The sequence below is a fragment of the Nesoenas mayeri genome (assembly GCF_963082525.1).
Source record: "Nesoenas mayeri genome assembly, chromosome: 25".
Lineage (NCBI taxonomy): Eukaryota > Metazoa > Chordata > Aves > Columbiformes > Columbidae > Nesoenas > Nesoenas mayeri.
In genome coordinates, this window is record NC_137549.1 from 5551417 (window position 1) to 5574339 (window position 22923).

General features: G+C 67.6%; 3 protein-coding genes across 3 annotated transcripts; all 3 read right to left on the reverse strand.

The window, feature by feature from the left end:
- Nucleotides 1–488: 488 nt before the first annotated feature.
- On the reverse strand, nucleotides 489–5959 carry OCLN (occludin; the record flags this gene model as incomplete). Its single annotated transcript, XM_080359129.1, has 7 exons — nucleotides 489–590; nucleotides 711–752; nucleotides 1522–1693; nucleotides 1766–1954; nucleotides 2031–2194; nucleotides 4070–4228; nucleotides 5249–5959. The coding sequence occupies 7 exons, from the start codon at nucleotides 5957–5959 to the stop codon at nucleotides 489–491; spliced, it is 1539 nt and encodes a 512-aa protein (XP_080215255.1).
- A 2090-nt stretch (nucleotides 5960–8049) lies between these two features.
- Nucleotides 8050–9635, reverse strand: OCEL1 (occludin/ELL domain containing 1; the record flags this gene model as incomplete). The annotated part of the gene is made up of 5 exons (XM_080359195.1): nucleotides 8050–8169; nucleotides 8490–8705; nucleotides 8813–8965; nucleotides 9069–9196; nucleotides 9623–9635. The coding sequence occupies 5 exons, from the start codon at nucleotides 9633–9635 to the stop codon at nucleotides 8050–8052; spliced, it is 630 nt and encodes a 209-aa protein (XP_080215321.1).
- A 1278-nt stretch (nucleotides 9636–10913) lies between these two features.
- Nucleotides 10914–16802, reverse strand: KCNN1 (potassium calcium-activated channel subfamily N member 1; the record flags this gene model as incomplete). Its single annotated transcript, XM_080359318.1, has 9 exons — nucleotides 16689–16802; nucleotides 15212–15646; nucleotides 15043–15138; nucleotides 14546–14964; nucleotides 12409–12550; nucleotides 12216–12326; nucleotides 11999–12126; nucleotides 11271–11340; nucleotides 10914–11168 (listed from the first exon to the last, which is right to left on the reverse strand). The coding sequence occupies exons 2-9, from the start codon at nucleotides 15587–15589 to the stop codon at nucleotides 10914–10916; spliced, it is 1599 nt and encodes a 532-aa protein (XP_080215444.1). The 5' UTR covers nucleotides 15590–15646; nucleotides 16689–16802.
- Between the last annotated feature and the right edge of the window lie 6121 nt (nucleotides 16803–22923).

A 22923-nucleotide genomic window follows, 5' to 3' on the forward strand; every position in this document is an offset into this window, starting at 1 on the left:
ATCAATAGATACAGTTTATTCATTAAAAAAACCAAAAAACAACAGTTTCAGCCAGTTCCTTATAAAATCCGCCCCCTGCCCAGGGCTGCTCCCCAAAATGCAGCTGGGGGGGCCCAAGGGGTGAAGGGTTCTGACCCCCCCACCTGCCTGGCCAGCATGTTTGGGTCCCCTGCCCCCCGTGCTGGCAGGGGGGCTGCAGACCCCCCAACAAACCTATTGACAGCAGCGGGAGGGGACGCGCAGCCCCCAGTGTGTGGGAGGGGAAGGCACGGGGTGGGGGGGGGGCAAACATTGCGGGGTGGGGGGGTGGCTTCTCCAGCCCCCGCCCTTGGCACCGACATCCCAGGGTGGCTTCGACTCTTGGGTTCGTTGTTTTATACAAACAAAAGGCACAAAACGCACCAAAGTCTTTGGAAGGGGTGGGGGGAGGGAGTGAGGAGCCCCCCCTTTCTCATCCTGCCATGGTCTGCGGGGCAGGGGGGGCACGGCTACCCCCGCACCTTATCATAGTCGCTCACCATCCGCTTGATGTGGAAGAGCTTGTTGCGCAGGGTTTTGGTCTCCAGCTTCTTCATCTGGTAGTCGGGGCTCTGAAACGCAGCACAGGACCGGGCTCAGCGGCGTGGGGAGGGGGGGGCACGGCTTCCATCCCCTCCCTAGCTGCACCGCTCCAAGCCAGCCCCGCTTCGGCTGCACAGAGACCAACTCACCCGCTTCAGGTCCTTGAGCCGGTTGTACTCCTCTGCCACGTCCTGCCGGGGAACGGAATGGGGGGTCACAATGGGCCATGGGGCTCACAACAGGGTAAGTGCTGCCCTGCAGTGTCCTTGGTGACCCGCAGCATCCCAAGACCCCACAACACCCATCCCTGATGTCCCGCAGCATCCTGAGATCCCACAACGTCCGTCCCCAATGTCCTGCAGCATCCCAGATGCTCCGCAGTCTCCATCCCTGATGCCCCGCAGCATCCCAACACCCCACAAAACCCGTCCCCAGTGTCCTGCAGCATCCTGATATCCCACAGCATCCATCCCCAATGTTCTGCAGCATCCAAAGGTCCCACAACATCCATCCCCAATGTCCCACAACACTGATCCCTGAGACACCATAACATCCATTCCCAATACCCTTCAAGATCCATCCTGATACCCCACAGCACCCCGAGACCCCATAATATCCATCCCCAGTGCTCCATAGCATCCCAAGACCCCCACAACATCCATCCCTGATGCTCCACAGCATCCCAAGACCCCCACAACATCCATCCCTGATGCTCCACAGCACCCCAAGACCCTCACAAGATCCACCCCCAATGCTCCACAACACCCATCCCTGAGACACCATAACATCCATTCCCAATACCCTACAAAATCCATCCTGATACCCCACAGCACCCCAAGACCCCACAACATCCATCCCCGATGCTCCATAGCATCCCAAGACCGCACAACATCCACCCCCGGTGCCGCAGGGTATCCCGGTGACCCCGCAGTGTCCCCATGGCTCCCCAAGAGCCCTGACCTGGTACTGGGGACTGTCCTCGGAGATGCTGTCGAGCTGCTTGCTGAGCTGGTTGATGCGGTCGTTGACACCGTCCATCTCGGCACAGAGCTGCTTGTAGCGCTTCAGGTCCGTGTCGAACTCCTGCTTGTACTTCTGGCGGGCGCCGTCCGAGGAAATGGGGGGGTAGAGGCTGTGCCAGAGGGGCAGGGTCAGGCCCCGGATGGGGGGTTCAGGTGTGGGGGCTCCCAGGGTACCCCCTCACCTGGCCCACTGGTCCTGGTCCCGCTCGTCGCCGGACTCCACGGCCGTGGTGTAATCGGTCTCGTACTGCGACTCGTCCAGCTCAGGGTTGCGGCGGCGCCGGCGGCCACGACGGGTGGAGGGTTTGGGGGGCTGCTCCCGCATCTTCTCCTCCGCCGGGCTGGTGCTGGTCCCCCGGTCCGGCTGGTCACTGCGAGAGACACGGGGACATCAGCCAGCTCAGCAGTGTCCCCACTCCGAGCCCTTGCACCCCCTGGGACACTCACCCCTGGCTGCTGTAGGTCCTCGCAGGGTAGTACCCGTTCTGGGGGGGGTAGCTGTAGGAGGGGGGGCTGTAGGGTGGAGCGGTGATGGGGCTGGTCGGCTTCTCCGAGTAGGCGAGCGTGGCCGTCTCGTCCTGCACGCTGGCCCCGTCCGCCACATTCTTCACCTGCAGTAGGGAGAGATGCTCAGCCCTGTGCCACGACGGGGGGACGCTTGTCCCCACCTCGAGCAGGGCACAGCCTGCGACCCCGGGCACTGGGGACATCGGTCACCGTCGCATGGGGACAGGGACACCCCAGAGCAGCCATAGCAATCCTGCCCAGGGATGGGGACAGGAGGGGGACAAGCCCGACAGAGCTGCAGTGGGGTGTCCCGCATGGCCACGGAGGGTGGGAGGGACACAAAAGGTGGGGGAACCCCCCCGGGCAGGCAGAGCAGCGTTTGGGGAGGGGGGAGACTGCAGGATGTGCCCATGAACCCCAGTGTCACAGGGGATGATGTCACCCTGTGCAGAGCCACCGTGGGGGGGTCCCAGCAGGACACCGGCACAGCTCGGGGGGGTCCTGGCACCCAGCTCTGCACCCCCAGGATGACACCCCCCTGGGAGCCTCGCTGCTCTCCCGGCACGGCCAGGGCTCCTCCAGGAGGACACGGGGCGTCCGTCTGTCCCTCCCCCCACTTCCTTCCTGGCCTTTGTGGGTTGTTTGTGCCGGACACCGGTCCCTGCCCGCGATGGTGGCCCTGGGGACGTCAACTGCGAGTTCCGGCTGGCGACGCCGCTTCCTTCAGTGCTTCCTCCCCCTCAACTCCCGCTAATGAAGACACCGTTAATTGGGGGCTGCTCTGCCTGACAGGGCCACCAGGTTGACAGCCACCAGCGTGGGGACAGTCACATCCCCGCGCCACGGCGGGACGGAGGCAGCGCCCGCTCGAAGGTCACCCCTTTATCTCGGTCCTGCCCATACACAGGGAACAAGACGTCCCAGGAGGGTTTCACACCCCGGTACCTGCCCAGCTCTGCGTCCCCACCAAGCACAGGACGTGTCACCAGTGGGTGACCCCACCCAGCAGAGCAGGGACCCCCCCCAAGGAGCAGGCAAAGGGGAGTGCGGGTGCACGAGGTCCTGCCCCCCCAGCGGGCCAGGAAATGCTTTGCAAGGGAGGGACTTTTCACGAAAAATAAATAAAGCAGAACAAAGGTGTTTCTGCAAAATGAAAAGATAAATATTGGAAGCGTGGGGACGCGGGCGCAGCGCGGAGCTGAGCTCCGGGGCCCGAGAGCAGCGCTTGGGCGCAAATCCGGGCTTGGAGGGAAAGCTTTGGCTCTATATGATAAATGTTGGTGCTCAGGTGGGGGAACCCAGCACTGAGCACCCCCGGGCTGCCCCAGTCCCACGGGGACGGGGATGAGGAGGGATGGGAATGGGATGCAGCCCCTTTGCTGCTGCTGAGTGAGGACAGGACAGGACACGTCCCAAGGGGGCTGAACCACAGCGTGTCCCCCACCCAGAGGGGACACATCCTGGTGTCACCACTCCAGGTTCATTCGGAGCCCAAACTGTGCTGGTTTGCTCGCAACAAAGCCCCCGGCAGCGGGGCGGCACGGCCCCATGGAGCCGAGTTAATTATTGCCGGGACCAAAACAAAACGGCACCGAGGGGCAGCGCCTCCCAGCCGGTGTCCCCAGGCACGGGGCGAGCGAAGGGGGCAGGACCAGAGCCCGAGTTCTCCTGGCACCCGGCCCATCACATCCCACCCTGTTTGTCTTTCAGGGAGTTTAAGACCAGTTCTCCCAGCCTGGCACCCTGTGCAAAGCCTCGCGGTGCCGGGGAATGGTACCGGCTGGGAAAAGCCACGGCATCTAAATGGGGTGACAGGGAGGGACGCGGCGAGCGCTGGGCACAGCGTGCGCCGGCGGCGATAACACCGCGCCCGGGAGCTGCGGTGAGCAAACACCGGGACCTGGCACCGAGGCGGCACAAACCCAGCAAAACGTGGCAGGGAAGACCCCCCCCTCAGCCCCAGGCACCCCCAGACTCACCCACTCCTCCACGTTGGGACCCTCCTGGACCACCGGCACCTTGTCCCAGTAGATGTTTTGTTTCCCGTACTTCCAGATCTTGCTCCGTGTCTTGTGAGCGAAGAAGCAGATGAGGCAGAGGAGGATGACGATGAGGAAGCCGCAGACAATGGCCACGGCCTGGAGGGATGGAGCAGGGGGGTTCTGAGGGTGGGGCGTCCCACAGGGATGCAAAGACCCTGGTCCCAGCCAAGCCGGGGGTCTGGGTGCCCCCCACAAGTGGGAATTGCTCCCCTCATCCCAAACGCTCCTGATGTTTCACCCCCCATCACGGCGTGGGGAGAGGAGCAGGGTGTCCCCGTGTGTGGGGAGCTGGGCTGGAGCCAAAAGCTCCAGAGCTTTTGGGGTTCAAGCAACAGGGCGGGGGTTGATTTCGCCATGGAGACAGGACAGTTTCCCAAGAGCCAGATCCCTGCAGCTGCACCGAAATCAGGGACGGACGAGGCCACGCTCGGCCTTTGCGTGGAGCGAAAGCAGCCGCGGCTCCCCCCGCTCAGGGCGCAGGAATGCGGCGCGGCCGGCTGGGAACCGGCAGCACCGGTCCCAGCCCATGTGCCATGCGGGATCCCCGCCAGCCCCAGCCGAAACCGGGGCTGACCAACTTGCTTTGGAGGGTTTCTCACTGCCCCACTGACCCGCCGGGCTCTCGAACTGGGCCAGCATCGTCACGGGTGTTTTGGGGAAGAGCTGGCACCCCACTGGCACCCTGACCCCACACCCATCCCCGCACATGCCGCCTGCTCCTGCCCCAGCCTTGTTCAAATATTTTTATGACCAGGGAGACCAAAGTACCAGACGCTGGGTCTGTGTCGGGACAACAGCTTGTCCCCTCCCCGAAACTCCCTGTCGCACGCAGTCAGCTCGTCCTGGTTCCTCCCGCAGCCCTAGATCTCCCTGATTGGAATCCACCACCAGCCACCACCCCCTGCCCCCCCCCAGCCACAAAACGGCACCACCAGAAACATTAAAAATGGAAAGGAAAACCCCGTGTGGCCAGGGACACGTCCCAACGCGGTCACCAATGCTCTCCCACTCGCACTGCCCTTGCGCAGCATCACGTTTGAAGCAGAGCAAGGGGTTTGTGCTGTGGGTTTGGCTCCAAAAGGGGGAGGTCTGGCCAAAACTGGGGTGCACTCTCACCTCCTGGGGGTCCACGGTGCAGTAGTGGTACAGGTACTGGTTCAGGTAGGTGCCGGTGCTGTAGATCTGGTTGCACATGGTCAGCAAGGGGCTGTAGTAATAACTACCGGTCATCTGCGCCTGGGGGTTGACCCCCACCACGTAGACGATGGAGGCGATGAGCATGACGAAGGCCAGCACGGCGCACACCACGATCACCACCAGGTAGAAGCGCCGGGAGCGGGAGCTGCTGGATTTGGTGACGCTGGTCACGAAAAGCCCCAGCTGGGCCAAGAAGCAGAGCACGGCCATGGCCATCATGAACCCGTTGGCCGTCCGCGGGTTGGTGACCCCGCCATAGTAGCTCCCGTATCCGTAGCCGCTCCCGTAACCGTAGCTCAACCCGCTGCCGTAGTAGCCGGAGCCGTAGTAGCCCCCGAGGCCGTTGCCGTAAATCCCCCCATAGCCGTAGCCGTACTCCCAGGCCAGGGTGGAGGCCACGCAGGCGAAGACGGCGACGCAGAGCAGGATGACCACAGCCTCCAGGATCCTCACCACGCCGGGTGGTGACGTCCACTTGTAGAAGTGCTGCGGCACGTCCTCCATGTAGTAGGAACCCGGCGGGGGCGAGCGGGCACCGTAGTCGTAGCCGTAATCACCCGCGGGGGGGCCGTAGGCTGTGGGGGGGCCGTACCCCGTGGGGGGGCCATCATAGGACTTCTTGGTGAACATAGTGGAGAACCTGGAGGGGAGATGGACGGAGCGGTTGGAGCCGGACACGCAGCAGGAGGTGCCGGCGCCGTGGCTGTGCGACGCGGCACTGCCGGGTTTGCGTCCCCGCGCAGCCGGCGGGGACTTTGCTCACCCGCCACCAGCCCGACGGCACCGTCAACAAGCCAACGCCACGCCACCAGAGTCACCGCCGCTCATGGGGAAACTGAGGCACGGGGAGGAGAAGTGACTCACCGAGCCAGTCGCAGCCCAGCCCTGCCCCACGCAGGAGACCCCGCCACGCCGCCCCCCCCACCGCGGCAGCCAGACAGCGCCTGAATGAATTGGATTGTTTAAATTCTAATTAAACCAGAAAACCTCTTACCCAAGGCTAGTGCTAACCCCGAGGGTTCCTCCGTAAGCAGATCTGCCTGGATTAAATAGAAAATAACAATAACAACAACACAGGGCACAGCAGCAACACCCCAGCGAAAAGGTGCAAGTCGGGTTTCAAAAATGTGTTGGTTTTTCTTCCCCAAATCAATACAGAGACACCCCCCCAGCTCGGAGACCCCCACCTCGGTAAAGACCTCCCAGCTGGGAGCAGCGCGAGGGAAACCTGAACCCTGGTGGGAAACCCAAGCCGGCAGCGCCAGGGCTCAGCAGGCAGGATCAGGCCCCTGGGACGGGGTAGGGGGGGTGGCAGCCACCATGTCCTGGTGATTAACCCCCAGGACTGCGGTCTGACGCCCCCGCCCCACCGGGAACCCCTCCCGGAGCGGCGCTGGGGTGTCCCGGGGCACCGCGCTGCCGGCGGGGGGACGAGGGACCAGGGGCTCCGGGGGTCCCTTCCCCGCTGCGGGGGCGCCGGGTGAGCAGAGCAGCCCCGCTCCCCCGGGAGGAGCGGCCGCCTCTCGCCTTCCACCTGCAGCCCTGGGAGCCCCGATTCCGGTGGAGACCCCGGTGAGGGCCCCAGTACCGGTGGGAACCCCGGTGACGATGCTGCTGGGGGCTCCGGTAAGGACTCCGATATCGATGGGGGATCCCGATGTCGGCGCCACTGGGGACTAAGTGTGGACGCCGGTACCGGTGCGGATCCCGGTGCCAGCGGGGACCCCGGTGCCGGTGTTGCTGGAGGCTCCGGTGAGGATCCCGGTGCCGGTGGGGACCCCGTGCGGACCGCGATACCGGTGAGGATCCCGGTGCGGACACAGGTGCGCGCAGGGGCGGCGGGGAAGGACGGACCCCCCATGCGCGGCGGGGAGCGGGGACCCCGGTGCGCCCTCCCCTACCGGGAGCTCGTTCACCCCCCCGTGCCGGGAGGTCCCGTCCGCCGCGGAGCCACTCACCTGCCCGCGCCTCCGCCTCTTTGTTCACCTTAAAATGGCAGCCGAGATCGGCGGCACGGCGGCCGATCCGCGCTGCTGGAGACCGGCCCCGGTTTCCGCCTCCGGGGAGGGGTGGGATGCGGGGGGGGGAGCCCTGGGGGCCGCCCCCGCTCCCGCCACCGGCTCCCAGCGCCGCAGCCCGGGCGGCTCCGGGGGACGTTGGTTAAAGTGGACGCGGCGGGATAAGGGGGAGCCCGGAGCGGGGCACCCCCGGCTGGGACCCCCAACCCCCGCGGTCCCGCAGGACTTTGGGGTCGGGGCTCTGTTCTCCAGGCCCCCCCGTTGTTTTCCTGGCGACGTCCGGGGTGGGACGCGTTTCCCGGCTGCCCCCCCGCTGCTGCAGGTGTCCCCCCGGGTGCACATTAAGACGCTCTCCCCAAAAATATCACCGCGTTTTATTAAAACCAGTTCTGGTCACTTCTGCAGCTGCACCCACTAATTCACATGCTGAAGCGGGGGTGCAGCCCAGGGCCTGGCTCCTAGGCAGCCCCCACCCAGCACCCGGGGCAGCTCGTGGGGGGCACCAGACTCCCCCAGGGCACAGCGCACCCAGAGGACCCCAAAACCAGCAGCACAAGGAGCCTGTGGGTTTGCTCTGTGTGCCCGTGTGGGTGCAATGACTCAGTGGGCACTGGGTGCATCCCTGCAGCATCACCCCCCCAGCACCCAGCCCCTGGGGTCCCCCCCGGGTCATCCTCTCACGGTGCCGGTGGGCGCGCAGGCTCAGAAGTAGACGGTGCTGTCGCGGCCGTCACGGTCGTACTCCTGGATCCGTGCCTTGATGTGCGTCAGCTTCTTCTTCAGGTACTTGCAGCGCTGCTGCTTCCTCAGGAAGGTCAGATCCTGCCAGCAGGAACCCAGCACCAGGGTCCTGGGGTGCTCTGCAGACCCCCCCAAGCACTGAGCTGGGGGCAGAGGTGCCGTGTGCTAAAAGCCTCACTCAGGGTGTAACCAAGAAAAGCTGTTGCTCATTAATTTTCCAGCAGCTGCCAGGTGATGTCAAGCACAGCTGGTGCCCGTCAGCCCCCTGGGTGTCTGTGTGTCCCCTCCAGTCCCCCCTACCCACCGCAGTCCCCCCTACCCACCGTGTCCCTGCAGAGACCAGCCAGTTCATCACACCCAACACCACTCATAAGCCACGTGGCACCTGCCCATGGACCCACCGTCCTGCTTGTGTGTCGGGGCCACCGGCCCATTGTCACCTCTGGGTCCCTGCGCCTCCGCCATGTGGTGCGGATGTCCCCAAGCAGCTCCTTGTACTCAGCCAGCTGGTCCTGGAAGACGCCCTTGTAGCCCTCCCGCTGCTGGGGGCTCCGGATCGTCGGGTACTTTCTGCACCACCATGAAGCCACGAGGCTCAGGGTGCAGGAGGGAGACCCCTAGTTCTGCCCACACCCCCAGGCAGGAATCTGTCGGTTGGGTGCCACTGGTCCCCAAGGCCCTGTGACATTGTGGCCATCGCCGTCCCCATGAAAGTCACTTACACCACGTAGTCCGGGACAGTGCGTGCCCGGGGTGCCAGTGCCGGGGGGACGGACCTGGCCCCTGGCTTCTCCCTCTCCTTGGTGTGAGGGACCCTCCCCGGGGGTGTCTGTGGTGGCACCGTGAAGGCGACATGCCTGGCGCGGGCTGGCGGAGCCTTCGGGACGCATGGGAAGGACATGAGGACTTCATGGAGGCGAGGGGGGGCTGAATGCCCCCAGCCCACCCTGGGGCTCAGCACCCCGCGCCCGGCTCCATACCCGGCAGCCCCGGCTCTCTGGCAGAGCAGGGGGGCTCAGCCATTGGCTCCCAGCAGTTTTGGGGTGATGGGGGTCCCCTGGGTGCACGCGTTGGCTGCTCCGCTTCACCGCCTCCGGGCTGAGCCCCACTGGGAGAGAAGCCCCGAGATGAGGGGGGACGGGAGCAAACCCCACAGCGAGGGGAGATGATCGTGGTGCTACCAGCCCCCTCCGTGTGCCTCAGTTTCCCCTGCGGTTCACACTCACAGCCTGGCCCCGAGCCGCCTTCCCTCCCCATTGTTTGCCGGGGATTTGTGGCACTGACAGAGGGACATGTCAGCAAGCTCCAGGGATGTCACCTCCCCGGCTGCCACCCCGTCCTGGCCCGTGTGCAAGCGGGAAAGCAGCCGCTGGTGCTGCTGATGCCTGGACCTGTTGCAGCCCCTCGGGCAGGAGGAGGGGAAGAGACCCCATGGCATTGCTGCCACCCGTCCCCGCCACCACCAAGGACCCTGCGGATGCTGCTGGACCTGCACCAAGGCTCCGTGTCCCCCCGTCCTCGCTGCCAGCATTACCTGCCCGTCTCATGGTGGGACACAGCCCCGGCGCTCACCGCAACGTCCCTTGGCCACTGCCGCCACCACCGCCGGTCACCAACAGCCACCAGCGGTTAAACATTAACGGCCATGCGCCGCCCCACGGCACAGTGGGGGGCCCCGTGCGGGCAGGATCTGCCCCCCCCTCAGCATCCCACATGGCTCCCCACCCTGCACAGTGCCACCCCAAGAGCCGCATCCTCCTCCGTATGGGGACCCTGGGGCATCCTCAGCCCCATCACCCCCCCAAAACAGCCCCCATCTGCTATGGCCCCTCCAAACCTGCCCCAATGCCAGCAAGTGGGGGGCTGTGAGCTCCAGCCCTCCCAGTGCACCCCCTGGGGGGTCAGAGCCCCAACGTCAGCCACATCCTCCCCCTGCATGGTTCCCAGGTTGGGGGGACCCTCCAAAGCAAGGGGACCCCCCAGAGCATCCCCCCTCACCCCCAGGGGACCCGTCCCCCGTCCGGGCAGGGGTCCCACTGCCCCAAGCACAGAGCGATGTGTCCAGTTCAGCCTCCTTTAATGCGCACCTCAGCACCCCCCGGCCCCCCCGCGCCGAGGGTCCCAGCTGGGGAGTGGGACCGGCCCCTGGGGGGGCGTTCGAGGTCACGGGGGTCCCGGCAGAGGGTCCTCGCCCACCCCGCGGGGGGGTCCGGGCTGAATATTGCATCCAGGAATCACAGCACTTCAATGGTCGGTACTGCCGCGCCCCCCCCCCCCCCCCCCATTTTACAGATGGGGGAAACTGAGGCACAGAGAGGTGACGTGACTTCGCCAAGGTCACTTCATGGCAGAGCCAGCAACAGAGCCCCTCCACCCCCCAAAAATCCTCAACCCCCGGGGGCTCAGCCCTGCTCTCACCACAGGGGGGGTCCCCCCTCCACACAGGACCCCAGGCCTCCCCCCACCCTGTCCCCAACCTCCAACCCCCCACACCCGGGGGGCAGCCCCCAGACCCCCCCCCAACACTCAGGGCTCCTGGCTTTGCCCCCCCTCATCTTTCCCCCCCCAGGGCTGCTCCATCCCCCTGGCACAGCAGCTGCTCTGTGTGTCCCCCCCCAATAAAAGCCCTCCAGGAGGCTGGGACTCACCTCCCACCCATCCGGGGGGACCATGGCGGGGTTGGGGGGGTGGGGGGGGGTCCAGCCTCACGCCAGCACAGTGAACGCAGGAAATTTATAACAGGGCTTTACAGAACAAAGCTACTGAAATCAGCCACACGATGGCCAGACATAAAGAGGGGGACCCCCCCGCCCCCCCGTACCCCATCACCCGCTGTCCGAGGAGCTGGGGGGGGCGGTGGAAGGGGACCTGGGGGGGCGGGAGGGGGTGCAGGTTTGGGGGGTCCAGCTCCCCAGGAGCTCGCGCTGCTGCTGGCCCAGGGCCTGGCTGACCAGGCCGGGCAGCGCCAGCAGGCTCAGGCCCAGCGCCTCCATCTTGCTCTCCAGTGCTCCCAGCCGCTTCTCCAGGTCCTCGTGACGCTCCTGCAGCTCCGAGACCATGTCGTACATGATGTTCTGGGTCTGCCGGGAACCAGGGGGACACGCCGGGGCGGAGGGGTCAGCGATGGGAGATCCTTCAGGGGGGTGTCCCAGCCCCTCCCTGGCACCCCCGGCGCCGCGCACCTTGGCCAGGTCCACCAGCGTGTTGGCCTGGTCGTTCAGCTTGCGCTGCTCCATCTTGACGCTCCTCAACCTGCAGAGACACGGGGGGAGCGGGGTCAAGGCCGGCGACACCCCCACACAGCCCCCCCCGACCCCCAGCATGCAGCCCCCCCACCCTGCAAGTGCAGCCTCTGCCCCTCCATCCAGCCCCAGGGGGGCGGTTGCGCCGTGTGCCCCCCGCCACCTCCCCAAATGTAGCAGCGCTGAGCCCATGCACACGGGAGCAGAGGGAGGAAGAGGAGCAGCCCCCGGGGGGGGCAACTTACTTCTGAGCTCTGCAGGGAGGGGGCAGAACAGAGACAAAACACAACAGCAGGTTTAATACCACCACGAAGAGCACAGGGAGACGAGAGCAGCCGCAGCACCACCGCCCCCCGCCTCGCTCGCCCCCCAAACCCAAGCCGGGTGCCCCTCGGTTCACCCCGCAAAGCAGGAGGGTCCCAGGGGCTCGCAGCGCCCACCAGACACGGTCACATCAAACCTCATCGATCGGGTGCCCCCAGGGACCCCACCTGCTGGGAACGCGTCCCCACAGCAGGGACGGGGACAGGGGACAAGGGACCGCCTGGCTCCCAACCCGGGGGTCCAGGCAGCGCGGGCACGGGGTGGGGAAGCGCCCGCTCTCCTTCCTGAGCCACGACGGGGGAAAAAACCTCCTGGTAGGAAGCAGGTAAAGGTTTGGCACTTACTGATGGATGGCTTGGAGGAACTTACGCTGGTGTTTCCGAACTTTGGCATGGTCGATCTTCTTCACCAGCTTGGTGTGTTTGTAGATGAGCCACGTTTCCCTGAGTACGTTGGCAGCAGCATTTTTCACCTGGATGCAAAAGCAGGGTCAGGGATGGAGACGGCCGGTCTGGCGCTGTGGCAGAGGGCGGGGGGCAGCGCTGGGAGGGGGGGTCTCACCCGCTTCGTTAGCTGCGTATCCATCATGAAGTTGTGCACGTGTTTCTCCGCTTTGGTGAGCTCTAGCTTTCTGGCAACAACGGCGACAACCAGAGCGGTGCAGCCGGCACCCTGCGGGCAGACAGCCCCGCGGTGAGGGCAGCGGGGGGCGCGGGAGGCCCCCCGCCAGCCCGTGCGCCCCCCCAGCACTCACCATGATGCCGGTGAGCAGACAGACGCCCTTCCCGCAGTAGGTGTGCGGCACCATGTCCCCGTAGCCGATGGAGAGGAAGGTGATGGAGATCAGCCACATCGCCCCCAAGAAGTTGCTGGTCACCTCCTGCTTGTCGTGGTACCTGCCCAGGGCCGAGCGCAGCCACCGTCACCGCGTGGTCCCGGTCCCACCATGTCCCCCCACGGTGCCACCGGCTTCGCCACGCGGTTTTTAGCCGCTTTCCCATCCAGTGGCTGCAGATGGGAGAGTCCCCAAGCTCCTGACTGTGCCGCTGGCACGTGGGACCCCAAGGAAGCTGGGGACACCCTGAGGACACTTTGGGGACATGGCCACTCCGGACACAGGCACTGGGGAGGAGGAAAGCCCTGGGGTGGCTGTGGGAGTTGGGGGGGCTCAGAGGGGGCTGCTGGATGTAGATAACGGGGTGATGGGTGCGGAGCTGCAGCCGCCACGCATGGACAGCAGGGACCTCCATTCTCCTGCAGCCCCACCGTGATCTCAAAGCACAGGGCACCAGTGTCACCGCCAGACTCCCTGGGGAGGGGACACCCTGTCTCTGCCCCCCCGAGCAAACCCAGAGCTACAAAGGGCCCCAAGGCCAGTGTGGGTGTCACTGTGTGGGGAGAAGGGGACACTGTGCTTTGAGATGTCATGGCCAGTGCTGATGCCACAAATGCAGATGGCTGTGCCCCCCGCCCCCTTCCCGAGGGACCCCCAGACACGGCTCCTGCTGGTCAACGGGATGAGCCCGGCCGGGGGACACGGAGCAGCAGGACCAGGTGCTGGGTACGGCCAAGCCGGGCAGCGGGACAGGGACATGCGGGGAGCAGCGGGGAGCCGGGAAAACCGGGTGCCGGGGGGTGAGAAAAGAGAAGGGAGGAGCGAGCCGGGGGGGACTCAAGCGTGCGGCAAGGAATTTAGGATTGCTGCGTCCCTCTGCCAGGCCCGCCCTGGGCACAGCCCCGCGCTTTGGGCTTGGAACCTCAGCCGGCACCCGGGGATGCAGCGGGGGGGCACCACACAGCTGGGGGGACCCGCACCCAAAGGGCCGGCAGCCTGAGGACGATGCTCCCCCTGTCCACTCCAGGAGCACCCGGGACTCCTTCAACACACCCGAACTGTGCGCGGTAAGGAGGGGAAACGCCGAGCAACCGCCGGAGCTGAGCAAAAGCCTTTCGGAGACTTGGCCGGAGCCTCCGGTTAGAAACACGGAGGATCCGGCGGCTCCTTCCCGCTCGGCTCCCATCCCTGCCGAGGTTTCTCCCCCTGGGACTCACAGCGACTCCTGCAGCAAGCCCACCCTTCCGAGAGCACCCCGAGAGCTGGGGCAGAAAGACCCCTGCTCCAGCCCCCCCGCACGCTGCAATGGGACCCCCAGCTCATGGGGACCCCCAGCTCATGGGGACCCCAGCTCGTGGGGACCCCAGCTCGTGGCGGAAAGCAGCCCTGAGGTTCCAAGCGGAAAAGGGTTCAAGCCCCTTTCCATGTCCACAGCCTCTTTGCTCCAGCCTGGGCAGCCCCCCCTGAGCCTTGATCCCCCAAGTGGCTGCAGCTAATCCTAAATTCTGGGTAGCACAAGCCTGGGGTGGGGGGGACGTCCCGTGCAGGATGCGCTGTCCGTCCCTGGGGTGACTCACAGTTTGTCCCTGCGAGCAGCAGAGCGGTCAGGGAGGGAAAATAAGAGCAGTTAATGCGCGTCCCGGGAGGGCAAAGGGGCGAGCGCGGGCAGGGCACCGGCACGGGCACCCCGGCCCCCAGCGGGCGCAGCTGAGGAGCATGGGCCACGTCCCACACGAGGGCTCAGTCCCCTCTGCAAGACCCCCAGATCCTGCCAGCAGGTCCTGCCACATCCCGGGGAGGGGGCACGGAGGGGCGTGGGGACAGCTTGGGGGTCTGGCTGCCACATCTCGCTTCAGCAAGTGGTTTTGCTTTGGCAAACCCATTGTGGTTACCATGAGGGTCCCAGCGGGGAGGCGCTGCCCAGAGAGCGGGGGCCTCTTCTCCAAGGAGCCTCTCCTCTTCCCAAAGCCCTGCCTGGGGTCTGCACCGTGCGTCCTCAGCTGCACCCCAGCCCCGCGCCCCCCGCGAGAGCCCCGTCGGGGAGCGCCTCCCGTACCTCTCGCAGACGCGGACGGTCCAGGCGGCGATGATCCAGGAGGAGATGCTGAACACCAGGAGGACGGTGCCGGGGCAGATGGTCATGAGGGTCTTCATGACGAAGCGGGTGTTGAAGTTGATCTTGTTGAGGGCGCCGATGCTGCGGGAGGAGGCGTCGGTGAAGAGCTTGCTGTGCAGCAGCATGACGCGCCCGATCAGGTACAGCCGCAGGAACATGGGGATGGAGAGGATGATGTCCACGTCGGCGTCGGCCACCGAGGCGGCGTAGGTGAAGGCCAACCGCGCCGTCCAGGTGAAGAGGTACTGGCCGGGGATGGGGTGGATGGCGCAGACGATCAGCTCCAGCGCGATGAAGAAGATGCGCTCGTAGGTCATGGCGATGCGCCAGTCGTCGGCACCATTGTCCACCATGAAGAGCTGCGGGGGGAGAAAGGGGGTGGTGGGACCCCAGGGGCGGCGCAGTCCCGGTGAGCACCCACCAGTGCATCCCCTCACCTGGATCTCCCTGGTGTGGTACATGACGATGAGCCCCAGCAGGATGACGGTCGAGAGGCTGATAAGGCATTTCAGTGCAAACGAATACGACGACTCCTGTGAGGGGAGTGGGCAGTGTGAGCCCAGACGGACCCCCCCAGGCCCCTCACCACCCCACCACAACCCCTACCTTGGTGTAGACCCCCCAGGACAGCTCCGTCTCCGTCACCATCACCACGATGCCAAACATCCCAAAGATGAGGGCGTAATCGCTGAGGCGCTTCCGCTTCTCAAAGAGGGCTCGCCGGTGCCCCAGCTTGTACCCGATGTTCTGGTTCCTCCGGGGTCCCCGTCCCCGCTCCTTGGCCGCATCCTGCCCCGGTGCCGCCGTCGGGCCGGGATCTGGACCCCCGGGCTGCTCCGGCCGTGAAACCACCACCTCGAGGCTGGGGGGCCGGCGGGGTCGCAGCGGTTGGGTCTCCCCCTCCAGCAGGTGCAGGGTGTGGGTGGAGGCGCTCAGGGGGCCCCGGGGCCGTGCCACCCCCCCATTGTACCGGCAGCCGCTCATGGCTCTGGCGGGGAGGGGACCGGGCGATCCCGCATGGCTCAGCGGCGCGGGGGCGACCTGCGGGAGAGGGGACGGTGTCGGGTCCCCGGGGGAACCGGGATGGCCATCCTGCCACTGGGTGACACCTAACGAGGCATGTGGCACCCATGTGCCGGCTTCGATCGCGCCGGGGATGTGTCCCGCCCGTGGGGACGTGTCCTGCCCGTGGGGACGTGTCCTGCCCGTGGGGGACGTGCCGCCTGCCCGGTGCTCGCTGCCGCCGCAGCCCGGTCCCCACTCCGCAGCCCCCCGCGGGGGGGCAGTGAGGGTAGGACACCTCCATAGTGCCCCCGGTGCTGGTCCCTGCCCGCGGCCCCGGGACGGCTCCGGTAACGAGCTGCAGCTGCGCGCCCCCGCCGCCCCCCGAACGTCCCCGGGGCTCCCGGTACCGGGGGGCCCGGCGGGCCCGGCTCACCCTCCCGCCCGGCCCGGCCGCCCCGCCGCTGCCGCCCGGTACCTGCCGCCGGGGCCGCGCCGCCGCCGCCGCTGCAGCCCCGTTCGGTCCCGGGGGCGCGCGGCGGCGGGACCGGAGCGCTCGGGGGCGGGGCGTAGGCGCGGCGAGGTGCCCGATTGGTGGAAACCGCCCACGCCCCCGGTGACGAGCACCACGCCACGCCCGTCGCCACGCCCCCGAGCGCTGGCCACGCCCCCTCCCCGTGCCCCCCCCCGATGCGCTTCTGGACACCCCCTGCGCCCCCCGAGCCCCCCAGGGCTGTCACACCCCCGGCACCCCTCGCCGAGCCCCCCCCCCGTGCACCCCCAAACACCTCCAGGCACCACCTCCCCTCGCAGCCCCCCATCACACCCCTGTGCACACCCTTCAGCCCCAAAATGACACCCCCAGCGCCCCCCCCCCCACTGCGCTTGGCCTCTGCACCCCAAAACCCGTCATTCCCCATGCACCCCTCCAGCTGCCCCCTCATCCTCCCCATGCACCCCCAGCACGCTGCCACCAGCAGCCCCCCCAGACACCCCCCTCTGTCACCCCCGTGCACCCCCCAAAACCACCGCAGCAGCTCCCTGCACCCGCAGCTGCCCCCAGCCCCCCTGCACCCCCTACCTGCTGGGGCTCCCCGGGGCCGGTTTGGGGGACCCTCGGAGCGTTAGGGGCTGCGGGAGCGGGGCTTGGCGCAGGGGGGGTCCGGGGGGCCGGGTGCCATGGGCTTCCCTCCACGCCTGCCCGGGGAGGAGATGCGGCTTCAGGGGTGACCCCAAACCCCATCGGCCGCAGCTTCAGGGGGGTCCCCAAACCCCACTGGCTGTGGTGCCAGAGACCCCCTGGCACCAGCAGCCCCATCGCACAGGGTGGGGGGGATCTCATGGCAGCAAGCACAGACCCCACTGCACAAACAGTCCCGTCACAAACAGCACGGACCCCCCAGCATCAACAGCAAGGCACAACCGGGCCCCAAAATCCCCCTACAGGGCCCCAAAATCCCCCCGTGGTGCGCCATCCTGGTTGGAGGACCAGGCCAGAGCTGGCTGCCATGGGAGCCGGGGGTCTCTGCAGCCTCTCCCCCGACCCGGCTGCACCCCATGTGGGGCAGCACCCCACATTTCAGGCCTCCAAGCACCCAAGTCCCACTGCAGCCCGAACAACCGTCACCGGTGCCCCCATCACAACTGCGTCCGCGTCCCCCCGGCGCAGGGACCCCTGGGCAGCGCTGCCACCAGCAGCGTCCCCCCATCCGGGGGCAGGGGGGACAGCAGGATTTGGGGACCCCGTCCCCCAAGGGATGCAGCGGAGCTGGGAAGATGTTTTCCTGCGCCGGCGGGAGCGACGGCTGCTCCGGCACCCAGCTGCTCCTCGCCGTGCTCCGGGGCCGCTGGCTCCTCTCCAGGGCCAGATCATTTTCTCTCCATTCTGCCAAATTTATGGCAGGAAAATGGGCTCCGATTTCTTTTTTAATACTCGGTTGGGGAAGGAAAATAACGCGGCAGCGAGCAGGGCGGACGGCAAGCGGTTTGCCAGGGCTGCCGGTCCCACCAGGCCCCCTTCACCACGGCGATGCCGGAGCCGCGCCGGGGCAGAGCGCTTGCCCCGCAGCCTCGTAAACTTTTTGGCACCTCGAATGGGGTGCGTGAAGCCGCCCCCAGAGCCCTCCCAGACGGATGCCAGTAAATATTTTATTAACCATCGCTCTGTGGCCGTTTCACTAATAGCTTCTATCGATGGCAACGCAAACGGGCCTTATTAAATCTTCCTCCTGTCAGGCCATCGATAGGGACATCTCCGGCAGGATTCAGTACCCGGAGGGTTGATTAAAACAGCGAAACCCTGAGGGGTCCCTGTCCCTTGTCCCCATGGGGACACCGTGGCCTGTGGCTGCATCCCCAAGGATGCTCAGGCAGGATGCGGGAACGCCGAGTGTGGTCCTCCAGTGGTCACATCACGGGGACAGGGACGCCGCAGGTCCCGCTGCCCAGGCCACGGCCACCGTCTGTCCTTGAGCACCGGCCCCGAGCGTCCCCGCGCGCGGCAGCTCCCGCGCCGGGAGGCTGGCGGCGATGCGGCAGCAGGACGCCCACCGCCGCAGCCCGGGTGTCTCGGCACGGCTGCAGGGTGCTCCCGCCGCCCCCGCCGGCGCTGGGACACGGGGACCCGCCGCGTCTCGTCTCCCTGGCGGGGTGGAGAGCAGGGGGGGCACGGGGTGCCATGGGCTGGGGAAGGACCCTTGACTGGGGGGTGATGGGGAAACAGGTTCCCCCCAGGGGAACCCAGGGCAGGGACATGGGCAGGGGGACACGGTTTAACCCCGCAGAGCCAGGCTGCAGCAGCCCCCAGTGCCCTGGGGGGGTTGTAGGTGCCAAGTGGGACCCCCCCAGCTCCCCACATGCCCCAGAGCAGCGATGCGGCCTGGGAGCAACTGCAGAGGAGGAGGGTGCAGCTAAAAATAGAGGCGGGTGGCCGAAAGGCTCCCGGCTGGTGATTTATTTATTACCCACTCGCTAATTCCTGCCGGGGAATCGCGGTCCCGGGGAGGGTGGGGCAGGAATTTGGGGGGGCTGTGGTTGCCACTGGGGCTGTGCCCACAGGCCCCATGCCAGCAGCCGGGTGACACGGCCGCCATCCCGCTGCCGTACCGCGGGGAAGGGGCCGGGGAACGGGGGAACCCCCCTGCCACGGTGCAGGGGACGGGGTGCGCAGGGCGGTGACACCCCCGCTGTGCCCCCCGGCCGGGCTCGCAGGGGCTCCCCGCCAGCCAACGTGGTTGCTCCGGGCTTGCTGGGTGCACAAAGTGCGTCAGACCCCTTGCGGCCCCCCTACCCCCCCAAATCCCCCGCGGTGGCCCCGGTTTCTCGGGCGGCCGCAGCTCCTGCTGCCACCAAGCCCCGGCCATATGTCCCAGGCTGGAGAGCATCTGTTGGTGCCGGCAGGAGCCCCCGGCCCCCGCATACACCGCTGCCCACTCGCCGGCACGGGGATGCACGGGGGGGCTGTGCCACCACCACTGTCCCCCGAGGGCAGGGCAGGGGGGCCGAGTGTGGTTTCAGGGAGGCACGGGACCACCTGAGCCCCCTGGGGCTGGTGGAGCCAGCGGCACGAGGCCACTGGGCTCCCAAAGAGCACCAGGACATCTCAGCCAAGCCCTGTCACTATGGGACCCCTAGTGATGCCACCAGCTGGGCCCTTGTCCCCTGGGCACCCCACGTCCCCCCCGGCATGTCAGGGCCCGTGTGAAGAGGCAGAGTTTGGCACTGGGGTGATTTGCCCCAGGCAGGATCTGGCCCATTCCCATCCACAGGGCTATGGGGTGTCTGCGGGTCCCATGGCACAGGGGGAGGCACGTGGGCTGGCACACACAAAGGGACACGTGGGGACACCCGAACCTCCCCAGCCCCACCGCCACGCAGGGGAATCCCCGGCTTTTCCCAGGGTGTCCCCGAGAAAAACCTTCCCTTGGAGGGGGGGACACACGCGGCGGGGGACACCGGGGACACCCTATCTGCGTGGCATCGAGTGGGTGCTGGATCTGGGGGGGGAAAAGGGGTGCAGCGTGGTCTGGGGGGGTTTGGGCTCCCCACGCCCTGTTCTGCCGCCACTGCATCGCCATCCCCAGACAAAGCCGCTGCACCGGCTTTGCCCGCCGCCTCCCCCATGCAGCTCGGCTCAGCCAAAGGACAAAGCCGCTTCGCCTGGCTGCCCCCGCTGGGTCACCAGGGACCCCCTGGCGGGGCTGGCCGGGGGGCACACGGGTGTCCCTGCTGCCTCTGGCACTGCCACAAGCCTCTTAAGGAGGGGGGATACCCCAAACCTTGCAAGCACCTTTGGAGACCCCTTCCTTTCCCCCGCCATGGGCTGGTGGTCCCCACTGCTGCGACAGTGTCACCGCAGCCACCGCAGCCCCCTGCCCGGTGCAGGGTCCCCAGGGGCTGCCCAAGGTCATGGGGAAGGTCGAGGAGGGGCAGGGGGGGCCCCCACGCTGTACGCCCATGGCCTCGATGGCTGCGCCGCGGCACACGCCGGGCACTCCCCGGCACGTCGAGGCCACGAGCACCACGCGGTGCCAGAACCTGCCGGGAGCCCCGAGCGCAGACCACGGACTTTGCACCAGCAAACACTGCGCGCGGCCCCAGAACCACGACCCAAACACCGCGCGCAGCCACGGCACCACGACCCAAACACCGCGCGCAGCCACGGCACCACATGTGGCACCGGCCCCAGTGCCCCGTTTTCAGTGGGTGCTGAGCTGGGTGCAGCGCGGGGCTGGTCCTCCCAGCCAGAGCCACCCCAGAGCCACGTCCCGCCAGCCAGACCCCATCAGTGGGGACACTGATGTCCCCCAGCGCCTCGACCCGCTCGGCCACGCTCCCCTTCACAACCTCACGCCTTCGCTGCCCCCGAGCGCACCAAATCCCCACTGTCCCCTCGCTGGGGCAGCTGGGGCTTGCCCGGAGCAGCCGGCAGGGTGTCCCCGGTGTCCCCAGTGTCCCCCCAGCAATGGCCAGGGGAACCCACCCTCGGCGTCCCCAACGCCGCCACCCGTGCGCCTGCTCACCTGCCACGGCCCCGCGCTACGGGGAGCGTCGGGACGAGCCGGGGTGCCCTGGGGGCGGCGGGGGCATGTGCGGGGCCGCGGGGGCCACCGCCAGCTCTGTGCGCGGCGGAGCGGCAGAGGCGACAGTGGCCGTGCCCGGGCGCGTGTGGGAGTCGCGGCGCAGGGGGGGCCGGGGGCTTCCCCGCCCCACGCCCCCGCGCCCCCCCGGCCCCGCCACGGCGGGCAGTGACCTTGAGGCCGCGGCGCTGGCGGAGGACGGGGGGAGGGGGATATTTTTAGCCGGGCAGAGTCACTCCCAGCGCGTCCTCATTGTCACCGCCGCGGGGCTGCCTCCCGCACCCCACCGCCCCAATCCGGCCCCCCCTCCCCGCTCCCCACCGCGCCGGGGGCTGTGGGGTGCGCGGGGGGTGGGAAGAGGGGCAGCCGAATGGGTCCCGCCCGCCCCAGCCCCCCGAGGTGCCCTCGGGGCAGCCCCCTTGGTGTCCCCTTCCCAAAAAGCCACGCTGCTCCCGGGCATCCCCCCCCCGCCCTGCTCCAGCTATGCCAGGGGGTCCCCGCAAGCCGGGAGGTCCCCGCGAGTAGGGGGATCCCCAGGAGCTCAGGGAATCCCCAGGAATCCGGGGAATTCCCAGCACCAGCGGGTCCCCAGGAGCCATGGGGGCCCCCGGGGGGACGGGGGGGGTTTCCCAGCGCACCCACCTGCAGGCAGCCCCCGGCCTGTGCTCCCCTCGGGCGCTGGTGACCATGGCCTGGCGGCGACACGTGCGGTGACCCCGGGCTGCCCGGAGGCTTCGCCGGCACAACCGGCCGAGCGGGGGGCCGGGGGCAGCCGGGTGCCTCGGCTCCGGGCCCGCGCTCCCGCCTGGCCCCGCGCCGCCGCTTCGTGCCTCGGTTTCCCCAGCGCGCAGCGGCCAGCGGGGCTGCCGGGGCGGCCGCGTTTCGTTTGCTATTCCGCTCACACGCGCAGCCGCGCACAACCCGCTCCCCGGTTCCTCCCCGGCCACCGCAGCTATTGTCTGCGGCTAAATTTAGCCGCCTGCCGGCTCCCCCGCTTTAATTGCCGCATCTGCGGGGACGTGGGCGCTCGCCCGCCCCGTGCCTCCCCCAGCGCCCACGCCACTCCCGCCCCGGTGCCCACCCGTGGGTCTGACCCGGCCGCGGTCCCCGAGGGAGCCCCCGGTGACACCCAAAACACCCACGGGGACCGTGGTCCCCCCCACCCCTCGCGGTTGCACGGGCTCCCGGGGATGCGATTGTCACTAGTGGGGAAGCGGGTACCCCCAGGCGCGGGGTGGGGGACACCCCTCAAATTTGGTGCGCAACGGCGCGGGCTGAGGGGTGCGGGTGCTGCCCACCCGCCTGCAGCCCGCCCTGCTCCCTTTGTCAGGCTGCGGGGCACACGCGTGTGCAAGCGACCTGCACGAGTGTGTGTGTGTGCACAGCGGGATTTGCGTGGGGATGCGGTTGTGCAGTGAACAAAGGATGGGGAGGTGGGCACGGGGGTGTGAACAGGGTGTGAACGGGGGGGTGGGCACGGAGGTGTGAACAGGGTGTGAATGGGGGGGTGGGCACGGAGGTGTGAACAGGGTGTGAACGGGGGGGTGGGCACGGGGAATTCGCAGGGAGTGTGAACAAGGGTGTGCACAAGGGTGTGAACGGGAGGGTGTGCACAAGGGTATGAGTGGCGGGGGATGTGTGAATAGGGTGTGAACGCGGGGGTGGGCACGGGGGAATGCACAGGGTGTGTGCAAAGGGGAGTGCACAGGGGGTTGTATTGAGGGTGCACACAGCATCGGGGGGTGCAGGGGGGGTGGGAGCACGAGGGGGCGCACGGCGCTGTATGCACAGCTATAGGGTACCCGTGTGTAGGTGTGTGCACGCGGGCTGCGCTGTGTGTTGTGCAAAGGGAGGGGGGTGCACGCTGCTGCAGTGTGCGGGGGGGGTGGCGGAGGTGCACGCTGCGGGGGGGTGCGTGGTGCAGGGGCGGTGCGTGGTGCAGGGGGTGCGCACAGCGCGGGGGGGGCCGTGGTGCAGAGCGTGTGTTCTGCAGAGCCCGGGCATTGTGGACGGGGAGGGGCCGGGGGGGATGCCCGGTGCAGGGGGGGGATGCCCGGTGCAGGGGGGGGATGCCCGGTGCAGGGGGGGCCGCGGGGGGGATGCCCGGTGCAAACCCTGCGCGGCTGCGTAGATGCTGCGAGGATCCCGCCCCCCCCGCGGGTTCCCCCGCCCCCGCAGCGGAGCAGCCCGTTGCCATGGTAAACCCCCCCCCACCCCCCCACCCCCCGCGCGCTGCGC